We start from the raw sequence: 11,203 nt of genomic DNA, 5'->3' as shown, positions 1-11,203 counted from the left end.
GTCTGTCTTTACCGGCAGTTTGGCAGGTGGGCAGTATAGATTAAGGAAGGAGGAAATGAAAAGACTGAATCCAGTCACTACAGAGGTTCCCCGCCCTAAATACAATCAAACGAGACCCCTGCTCCCTTAAGTCTCACCGACTCTGCAGTCGGTTCAGTGCTGACCATGACCCCTCCAAATTCTGGAAGAGACGTCATGATCCAATAAGCCCGAGCGGCTCCTTATAGGTTTGCAATACCCATTATACTGTGAAAGACGCTGACCCTCGGAGAGCGCACGGCCCCCACAGTTACAAACACGTCTGAAAAGAAAACTACTGATTCCGTGCTTTTAATCCACTGCTCTCTCGCCGAGCATCCAGCTTCTGGTCCGGGATAAGTACTTGTCTCTAGAGAATCTAAACACCAAAGTAAGCCTGTCTCTCCCAGTCGACCTGAAGAGCAGCAGCTTTGGGTGGCCGGGTTCCACCCGCCCCTGTGCACCCCCCCCCCACTCCCATCGCCCGAACCCGGGGGTGGGGGTGGGGGTGGGGGCGGGGTGGGCGGGGCGGGGCGGGGCCAGGCGGAGACGCGCTCCTCGCGCTAGGCAGCGGAGCCCGAGCGTCCTCCGCGTCTCCAGGGACAACCTCGGCGCTTCCCTCCGCGGGCGGGCGCAGTGACGGTTAATCAGATTCCCGACCGAGGGGGCATGGCCGCCTGCTGCAGGGGCCAATCGAAAGCCTGGGAGGCCCTATATGCAAATATGAGGGCCGGGCGGACCCGAGGTTAGGAGGGGCGCAGGTCGGGGTCGCCGTACCGGGCATGTGGCAGCCAATGGGAGCCTGGTTCCTTGCTCCGTGGAGGTGTGGGTCGGCTAGGGTGGTTGCGAAAGATGAGAGCTTCCCAACCGCGGAGAGCCCCGGCAGTAGCCATCGCGGGTAAGGAAGCTCGGAAACCGGGTGCTGGCCCTAAATCACCGCCTCCTACTGCCGTTTCCCTAAAATACTGGCTCTACCCAGGGCCACCCCTCCCTCTGCCTTCCTCGACGGCGTTCCCAGAGGCCAGCCTCTCACCCTCACGCCCCCTAAGCTCCCGACGTGGTTCATCACTTCTCTGTCCCCGGTATTAATACTCACTCCCGCCCTTCCCGGTTTTCCGTACCTAACTACCGGGGCAGTCCCTTAGATACCAACCATCTCTGGGACACTGGAGGAACTCCTCACCTCTTCCCCCTACCCACGCCGGGTCTGTCATCATTTTTAACTTCGTCCGAAGAATCCTTCTAGAAAGACAGTTTTGTTGGTTTATTTTTTTTTTTGCCTGGAATAACCCGATGCCTACATCGATGCCTTTCCCTTTCCCCCTCTTTCTTTTGCCTCTCACTTTTATTTGTTTGTTGGTTTGGCCCGTCCTGGATACTCTTCTAGCCTTGAAAAGGTTGTCTAGAATTTGAGCTCTAGGGAAATATATCCTTTACATTTGGGAACAAAATGGGAGGGAACTAAATGTTCATTAACTACTACTGTTATGTGCCAGGCGCTCCCAAATTTTTATTTAGTATTTGTACCGTTTTATCATTCACGTCGTCGTCATCACCATTTTGGGGTGCTGGAGATCGAACCCAGGGACTTGGGCAAGTGCTTCAACGACGAACCCCTACCCCCCATCCCCATCCCATATCCTTACTTGATAATATGGTACTTATTTTGAACCAAACACTACTTGAAGAGCGGTAGAAATACTGGCTGGGTCTTTAAAACGAGATGAATAGTATCTTTATTTAGGAGGGAAGTTGAGGTAGAAAGAGGCCACTACCTAGGGTCACCACTGTAGAAAGCAAGAGAGTACAAGGCATGGCTGTCACTCAGCTGCCACCCCAGCCTCTTGGGGGATGCTGAGGAAAGAGAATTTCTAACTTGGGGTCAGCCTAGGCTGCATAGTGAGACCCCGTGGAAAGGAAAAACAAGAAAGGAAATAGAGATGGTATGTGGATCCAGGTTTATCTTGGCTGATATTTTCCTGAGTGTCATGGAGGAAATGGCTGGCTGTGACCCTGGCCCGAAAACTGCGTCTTTAAAACAAACAACTAAGTGAACGAAAGAAAGGAAACTGCACCTTCTAATATCACCCCCCTTCCCCAGTTTCTAGCAGAATGAAAAATGGCATCTGAGTGGGCAAGACTCCTGCCAGTCAGTCTGGCTGGCCTGTTATTCTCGCACTGGCTGAATTGCGTGGGCAGATCTAATGTAATCACTAGCTCTCCTCTGGCTGCTCCTTCTGAGAGTCTTGCTGTTTCTCAAGCTGACCTGGAGCTTGGTTACAAAGCCCCAGCTCTTCTCCTCAGCCCTCGCAGCCTCAACCCCCTGAGTCCTGGGCTCACACACAGGAGCCACTGTGCCTCTGGGGGTGAAGTTCTTTTTTTTTTTTTTTTTTTTTTTTTAAGATTTATTTATTATGTATTTTTTTCTTTTTCTTTTTTTTAAGATTTATTTATTTGTTATGTATACAGTGTTCTGCTTGCATGTATGCCTGCAGGCCAGAAGAGGGCACCATATCTCATTATAGATGGTTGTGAGCCACCATGTGGAAGCTGGGAATTGAACTCAGGACCTCTGGCAGAGCAGTCAGTGTTCTTAACCTCTGAGGCATCTCTCCAGCCCCCGCTTTTTTTTTTTTTTTTTTTTTTTTTTTTTTACGATTTTTAATTTAAAAAAATATGGAACGCTTCACGAATTTGTGTATCATCCTTGTGCAGGGGCCATGCTAATCTTCTCTGTATCGTTCCGATTTTAGTCTGTGTGCTGCTGAAGCTATGTGGGGGTGAAGTTCCCAGAGAAGACAGAGAATGAGTAAGGGAGTGATAACTTGGCTGTTTGTGCCCTGTTAAATCAGAAGGCTAAACCAAAGCTAGATCCGGAGTGCTCTTTTTTTTTTTCTTTTGTCCATTGACTATTTTCCCAACAGCTGTCCACTGGAGACCTTCCTAGGGATGCGTCTAGTGGGAGAATGACCCAAAGATGACAAGGGGGATGATGAAGGAAAGCCTGTTGCTGAGGAAGGAGAAGGAGGTCATGGGCAGACAATACAGGAAAGCCTTTGCCTCTATATATGTTCCTACTGACTTGAAAGAGTGTGGGCTTTGAAACCCAGAGATGAACGAGCCTGGCTGACTGTCGAGATGCCTCCCCCATCAGTCTTGTTAGTCAGCCCTCCAACTGTTCTTTCCTGCTGTTTATTGGACTCTGATATTCGTTCAGTCTTGCAAAAGAAAGCACTAAAAAAATTTCCACCCTTTGGAACAGTGCCAGGTCTGAAGGGTAGAAAATGTATAGTCCTTGCAGGGCCTGCATGGTGGGGTGCGGGTGAACCCTTCACTTAGGAGGTGGAAGATCAAGGCTAGCCAGCCTGGGTTGCGTGAGACCCTAAGTACAAAGCAAAAACAAAAACAAACAAACAAACAAATACACGCTTTCCCTCAAAGAAGAAAAAAGAAAAAAAATAAGGACCTAGTTACCAACTGTTTTCCCAAACAACCTGCCGAGTCTTTGCAGGACCATGGCAGTACTCACTGCCTCCCCCTGGTGGCCAACACAGGGCACTTCCATGCGGTCTAACTAGGATTGGTTGGTTATTCTTGACTTGGAAGATCTCAATATCAAACCGGTGCTAACATGGGAGGAATCATCAGTGTCTCAAGTATCCTATTTGGAAAGGTGAAATGGACATTTTTTATGCCATTAGGAGAAAGTGAAGGTGCCATTGTGTGTTAATACATTAATAACAACTTCTGGTCTTCTGTTTGAAGGGGGTTGTTTACTTTTGGTTTGGTTTTGTTTTGTTTTTGAGACAGGGTCTTAACTATGTATCTCTGGCTGGACTGCAACTTACAATGTACACCAGGCTGGCCTTAAACTCACAGAAATCTGAGTACCTCTGCTTCCCAAGTACTGAGACTAAAGCTGTGCATCACTTCGATTGAAAACACACACACACACACAATACATGTATATATATACATATATACATATATATGTACATACACATATGTACAGATACATACACATATACATACATACATTTTATATATATTTAGATTTAGATTTTATATATATTTATTTTTATATATTTATATTTATAAATATATATATTTAGAGAGAGAGGGGGGGAGTCTTGCTTGTAACCCAGGCTAGCCTCCCATGTTCGTGGATTGTAGGCACACACCACCATGCCTGACTTACCCTTCTCTCCTGAGCTCTCCAAGGGTCTTGGTCTGTTTTGTCTGCCTGTGTCCTTGCTAAAAGAAAGACAATGGAGGCAGGGGCTGGAATTTTGGTCCTGGCTGCCATGACTTGGTCTCTAGCGATGATCAGTTTTCCTCTAATCCAGATGAGTGTTGTTAGTATGTGCATGCTTGCCTGAGCAAAAGCTGTCCTGAAATAAGTGGGTGGTTGAATTAGGTTTTCTTCAAGGTTTCTCCCTGCTGTAATATCGAGGGATTCCTTGAGAGCTTAGAAAATGTTTTAAATACATTCCTGGGTTTGATCCTCGGCATCCCATAAACTGGATGTGGTGGTATACACCTGCAAGCCCAGAAATTGGGAGATAGAGGCAGGAAAATTAGAATTTAAGGTCATTTTGGCTGCTTAGCAAGCTTGAGGCCAGTCTGGGTTTAACTGGATTAATTCTATGTTTTTTTTTCTGATATCATAAAATTAAAATGCTTTGGGTGGGAGGTAATGGGGTATGGGTTGATGGTAGACCATGTGCCTAGCTTTTTTAAGGGCCCAAGTTCAATCCTCATTCAACAAAAATGAATGGATGGATGATTTTTCATTAATCCCCGGGTGAAGCAGTTTTTATTCTAACTCAGAATTGCTTGAAAAAAAAATGGCAGGGGCACTAGTGTAGGGTTCAGGAGCTGAGCGCTCACCCATCATCCTGTGTGAGGTCTGGGCTCAATCCACAGTTCTACAAAAGGAAACAAACAGACCCTCTGCTTACAGGCTAATAATATGCAGGAACAAAACTAGGAAGTTCAGAGGTTTGTGTGGACAGGCATATAGTACCAGTGAGAAAATCAGTTCAGACATGGTGGCTCAGTTCATGATCGCTGAGGCAGGGGGTTTGAGTTCAAGGCCAACTAGTGCTACATAGAGTTCTAGGCCTTATGAGCAAACTGACACACTCACCCATGGCCAAGAAAGCAGAGTGGCTGGGTAGGGGCTCGAAGGCGGAGGGACCTGCCACCAGGCCTCGATGACCCGAGTTTAATCCCTGAGATCCACGTGGCGGAAGGAAGAACTGTTTTCACAGGCTGTTCTTTGACCTCCGAAACATGCCATGGAATGTACACACGTGTACGCATACACACCTATACATGCACATAAAATAAATAAAATTTCATTTAAAACAAGAAAGCGGGGTCGGGGTCGAGCCAAGTATGGCAGTGCAAGCCTGTAATCCCAGCACGTGGGAGGCGGAAGCAGGAGGATCACAGCAAGTTCCAGGCCAGGCAGGGCCACACAGCAAAACTTTGTCTCAAAAAAACAAAAAACAAAAAATAAGGGCTGAGGAGATAGCCAGGAGGGTAAAAGTTTGCTGGGGGAGCACGAGGATCCGGATCCGAGTCCCCAGTGCGTCACAGTGTGTCTATTTCCAGGACTGCTGGGACAGAGACAGGCAGAGCTCAGGGGCAGAGACAGGGGCAGAGACAGGGATAGAGACAGGCAGAGCTCAGGGATAGAGACAGGCAGAGCTCAGGGGCAGAGACAGGCAGAGCTCAGGGGCAGAGACAGGCAGAGCTCAGGGGCAGAGACAGGGGCAGAGACAGGGACAGAGACAGGGACAGAGACAGGCAGAGCTCAGGGGCAGAGACAGGGGCAGAGACAGGGACAGAGACAGGCAGAGCTCAGGGGCAGAGACAGGCAGAGCTCAGGGGCAGAGACAGGGGCAGAGACAGGGACAGAGACAGGCAGAGCTCAGGGGCAGAGACAGGGGCAGAAGACAGGGACAGAGACAGGGACAGAGACAGGCAGAGCTCAGGGGCAGAGACAGGGGCAGAGACAGGGACAGAGACAGGCAGAGCTCAGGGGCTCACTGGCCAGCCAGTCGAGCCAAAATGACCAGTTGCAGGTTCAGTGAGAAATCCTGTCTCAAAAAATGAAGTGGTGAGCAATAGATGAAGACATTGACCTCTGGCCTCTACACACACATGCATGGGCAAATGCACCTGCACAAATGTGTACACACACACACACACACACACACACACACACCACATGCACAGACAAAAAAATCAACGGTATTATAAACACAAAGCTGCTTGTCACTTGGTTTCTGTGTCAGAGACACTACAAGAATGTGAAAGAAATATTAAGGAGAGTCACTCAGCTGTTCTTTATTGTTGGCAAGAAGGAATGTAGACCTACTTCGACAAAAAGAAATAGAAATCTGTGTTTTTAATAAGAAATGTGCATTTTCAACTTCTTGGCAAGTACTCCTAATGAGCACCTGTAGCAATGACCACACTCTCCTGTGGGATGGGGGATGTTTCTGCAGGCCAGATTTGGGGTGCAAGTAAGCAACAGGCAATGTTTTAAGATGTTCTTTCAGGAGTGTTTGGAGAGAAGGCAGCAGGATTCGGCCTTGGACATGAAAAAGGGTGTAGAGGGTGAGGGGAAATGTGAGGGGAAATGATTATATGACTCACACCTATAATCCTAACTCTCGGGAACTGGAGGCGGGAAACAACCACCACCACGGGCTGGGTGTCCAGGATCCCGGTTTGGGTCCCAGCCTCCATGTGGCAGCCAACATCCATCTGTAACTTCAGCTCCAGAGGATCTGCTGCCCTCCTCTGGCCTTCGCAGGCACTGCACATATGTGCTGCACAAACACAGATACACGCAAAACACCCGTACTCATAAAATGAAAATCAGTCAATCTGAAGAGAGAAAGGGACCAAGGCCAAAGCCAAGCTAATTCACACACATGTAGCAAGGACTGCTGTTTGCCATCCCGCACCTGTTTCAGGTTCCACCTAGGTGGCTCTTGTATTGTATGGAGGCTGGAGTGCAGGACAGGCAGGATGGGGACAAGAAGACATGAGGACCCATTGCCCTAAAAGTGCAGAGGTTTGGTCTCTTGTTGTGTGTGCTGGGGCTCTGTCACACAAGAGCAAACAGAACCGGACTTCGTGTTTGCAACAGGGCCTTAGTCTTATCATTTAAGTCACACTGGCCTAGAAGTCACGGTTTCAACCCCACAACTGCTTTTTTTGTTTGTTTGTTTGTTTGTTTGTTTCCTTTTGTTAATGCCATCATGTTCTTCTCTTTGGGGCAGACGTGATTTACTCTTCCCACTTGGGCAAGGCCCTAAAAAAGGCACCAACAACCCGCAGTTCCAGAGTTCAAAATCGGGGTCAGTTTCTCCCCGAGTTAACATTAACCTTTAGGTAAACGAGCCACTCCTGTACAAGGGCTTGGTAAAGAGGAGCATTGTTGAAGGCCCAGGGAGGGGAACCGGTCATTTACCTGTGAGGAAGGGAGCAGCCCAAGGCCAAGACTCGATGTTCCCCAGTTCTCTCGAACGTTGCCAAGTTCGCTGGGAACATTGATTCACACAGCCGGCAGAGGTTTTCTCTGTTCTTTGTCCTGAGGGCAGCCATGTTTCCAAACGGGAAGAAGTAAGCACGATCCCTGGCCAGCGCAACAGTTCTGCCCTCCTTCCCGGGGTGGTGGTGAGCATTTACTCAGAACGTGTATTTGAAAATCCTTGGCGAAGCCACAGAACTATGTCACGTGAAGGGTTATTGTTGAATTATTCATAGGTAGCTCTCGTACTTAGAACTCCACCCGTCACTACCAGGTTAGGTTCAGGAAAAGGGCGTGGGAGTGTAAGGGCGCTGTGGTGTCAAAGTCACGGCCGTGGAGTGTAGGTGTTGTCTAGAATTAGCAAGTTTGGATGGAAAAGGGAGGTGATTCCTAAGAGAGCCGGTGGCTCTGGAGACGTTGCTATAATCGCCTATTGCTGGAGGTAGTTAGCTGAAATTGTTAAAATTCCCGTGGGATGTAACATGGTGAACACACACACACACACACACACACACACACACACACACACATCAGAAGCTGCACAATCTTCTGAGCCATTTAATCCCTTAATATTGTCTTTTGAAGACAGAGTCTCATGTAGTCCAGGCTGGCCTCTAACTGAATTCACCGAGGATGATCTTGAACTCCTGACCCTCTTGCACCCACCTGCCAAGTGCTGGGAATTACAGGTGCAAGAATCACCCTCAAAAGCTGGATGTAGGAGGTACCTGTAACTCTGACATTTGTGGGGATGAGAAAGGAGAATTGAGTTGGAGGCTAGTCTAGGCTACACAGTGAGACACTGTCTCAAATAAACAGACAGACAAGAGAGAACAATCCCCAAAGAAGTAAAAGTCCCTCTCTACATGAAAATGTGTTTCTTGTTTTTTTTTTCTTTAGGTGATTTGGGGGGGGGGTGTCTCTCTAGGCTCAGTAATCCTTCTGCCTCAGCTTCCCTAGTAGCCAGACCCTAGCCATCATCCCCAGCTTGAAAATGTGTTTTAGGATGTTTAGATAATATCAAAATGGGAAGCAACTGTTATGTCCAGTAATAAGGCAAGGCTTGGTCTCCTTTAAACACATCCCTTCCATGGAATGTTTCATAGCCCTTAAAAACCGGGAACATGCGGGGCAGTGGTGGCACATGCCTTTAATCCCAGCACTGGGGAGGCAGAGCCAGGCGGATCTCTGTGAATCTGAGGCCAGCCTGGTCTACAGAGTGAGTTCCAGGATAGCCAGGACTGTTACATAGAGAAACCCTGTCTCCAAAAACCAAAAACCAAAACAAAATAAAAACCAGGAACATGCTGGTCATAGAGATGGCTGCGCAGGTGAGCATGCTTCACGAGAAGCCTGATTCCAGAACCCACGTAGCAGGAGAGAACCGATTCCTACACATTTTTCTCTAACACATATACAGACTGAAAAAAAAAAAAAGAGCAAAAATAAATATACCTAGCGACATGCAAATTTTGCCAAAATAAATGTCCCTTTATGGTATGATATTAAATGGGCAGAAAGAAGCTATGAAATGGGTAAGATGATGTCAGAATGATTACAATTAGAATTTAAGAATTAAAGAGAATTCATAGCCAAGGCAAAGTTGCTTTGTTAGAGTAGGCAAGCCACAGGCGACTTTTGTTGTTATTGGTGTGTTTTGAGACAGGGTTTCTCTGTATAGTCCTGGCTGTCCTGGAACTAGCTCTGTAGACCAGGCTGGCCTCGAACTCGCAGACATCTGCCTGCCTCAGCCTCCCGAGTGCTGGAATCAAAGGCGTGTGCCACCATCTCCTGGCTACCCTTCTATTTTAAAGACCTACTTTGATATGATTTCAATAATAATCTGAATGATAATAATTTTTTTCTTTTAATCCAAAGAGTGTGTGTGGACAGAACAGGTAGTAAGCAGCAGAAGGCCCGTGGCCATCAAGGGAGAGGGGCTGGAGTGACGAGGTTGTGGGAGCGGGAAGACGGGGAGGGATTGGGCGCACTGGGAAATGGGCTTTATGACCATAGGAGCCTTGCCTGCGAGGGGTGTGGTCTGAATGGCCTGAAGACCTGGGTTACACAGAAGGGGTCTAAGTGTGTTCCTAAGGAGCTGTGGATGCTCAACACTGGACACACACACACACACACACACACACACACACACACACACACACACACTCGGGGGCTGGAGAGATGTCTCTGCAGTTCAGAGCGGGTACTAGTTTTCCAGGGGACCTGGGTTCCGTCCCCAGTACCCACATCTATTGATTTACAACCTCCGATGTGCCTTAATTCATGCCTGCTTCTTGCTGTGTGGGAGACCGAATGTAGCACCGCAACGGTTAACAGACCTCAGCCCGCCTCCGGTGCACCCTCGGGACTCAGTACCTCAGCTAGGAAGGCTTGAGGCTTAGTTCCGAGGCCGTCTCCAGACACTCACTGTAATAATAAGATTGTTTACCAGGTGGTACCCAGCTGAGCAGCTCAGCCTCTCTCTGAAAACCCCAGATGGCCAAAACCAAGGCCAGGGTTGGCTAAGTGCGTCCCCAAGGTCAGAGTCCTTGGCAAAGGTGGAATCAGCTCTCTCTCTAAGGGCACCGAGAGTGTGGTTGGAAGGGGGTGCACGTTTATAAACTCCCACATGAGCACGGGAGGAGGGCCCCCTGCAGGTGGAACCACGCAACTGCTCTTCGCTCTGCCCTCTCTCCAGGGAGGGCTGGCGGTTCTCCGGAGCCTCCTCCGGGGCCAGGGAGATGCTGCAGTGCCTGACTTCGGAAAGTGAGGAAGGGGCCGAAGAGAGGGAGGAGAGTTCTGCAGAAGACCTAGAAGAGCTAGAAGAATTTGTCACCCTGGCTTTTGTGAAAGAGAACACACAAAAGAAGCTTCAGAACGCCCCGCAGCATGGCAAGAAGAAGAGGAAGAAAAAAAGGTTAGTATTGGAAAACGAGGAGTTGGGGGGCGGGGTGCAGATCAGTGTTGATAAGAAGAACAGGAGGGACCGGAGGGAAGAGGGCCTTGGCTGATGAGAGGAAAAGGAGACACCATGGGCTTGGCTTGTCAAGATCACACTACTTTCAGTTCACATAAAAGAAGCCACTTTGAGTGTTCTGTTTTATGGAATCCCATAACAGTGTGTGTAACCCGGAGTCACACCTTGTTCTGATTTTTGTTCTATTTGTGTTTAAATGCTTTTTAAAGACTGGGTGGGGAGGGAGCTCCGTGCTGAAGGAGTAGGAACCGTTTCCCTTCCGAAGTGTAAGCGCGCGTGAGTCCTGGGAATTTCACATCCTCGGGTGTAACAGGACCCCGGTGACTTAGCAGGCCTGCCTGCTGCAGCTCGTGCATCCTGGTGCCGGGTTACCACTCGGCTGTGCCTGGCTGAGAGCTTGTCTACTTTCTAAATAGCTTCCCTTAGTGGGGAGAGAAGAAGGGGACGATATTTTAGCCAGAAATGAATGTGTGACTTTTAAAATTCCTGTCCCTGTTTGGCTGGTGATGTAAAAAATAAAAAAGCACAGGGGCCTCTGGGAATGCAGCATAGAGTTAAGAGTGCTTACCTTTCAGGTGGGAGGCCCTGGGTTCAAATCCCATTGCTGACAAAATTAAAAAGGGGGTGGCTATGGCAATGATGTTGACATGAAGCCG

At 48.5% G+C, this 11,203-nt stretch overlaps 1 protein-coding gene and 1 non-coding gene across 4 annotated transcripts in view; one reads left to right on the top strand and one right to left on the bottom strand.

Annotated features, from left to right (window-relative positions):
- The first annotated feature begins 594 nt into the window (after positions 1 to 594).
- The window catches only part of Ttll6 (tubulin tyrosine ligase like 6), a 41,588-nt gene continuing 30,979 nt past the window's right edge, over positions 595 to 11,203 (top strand). Inside the window, exons 1-2 of one of the 3 annotated variants that reach the window (XM_037200956.1) lie at positions 595 to 763; positions 10,269 to 10,487. In XM_037200956.1, coding sequence (XP_037056851.1) covers positions 10,312 to 10,487 — 176 coding nt within the window. In that variant the 5' untranslated portion in view covers positions 595 to 763; positions 10,269 to 10,311. The other 2 variants (XM_037200955.1, XM_037200957.1) reach the window with 2 other exon arrangements.
- Positions 2,689 to 2,791, bottom strand: LOC114693003. Its single transcript, XR_003734492.1, has one exon. It is a non-coding gene; the product is annotated as a U6 spliceosomal RNA (small nuclear RNA).

The sequence above is a fragment of the Peromyscus leucopus genome, chromosome 8b (assembly GCF_004664715.2).
Source record: "Peromyscus leucopus breed LL Stock chromosome 8b, UCI_PerLeu_2.1, whole genome shotgun sequence".
Classification (NCBI taxonomy): domain Eukaryota; kingdom Metazoa; phylum Chordata; class Mammalia; order Rodentia; family Cricetidae; genus Peromyscus; species Peromyscus leucopus.
The sequence above is the reverse complement of the archived record's forward strand: the minus strand, read 5'-3'. Positions and strand labels throughout refer to the sequence as shown.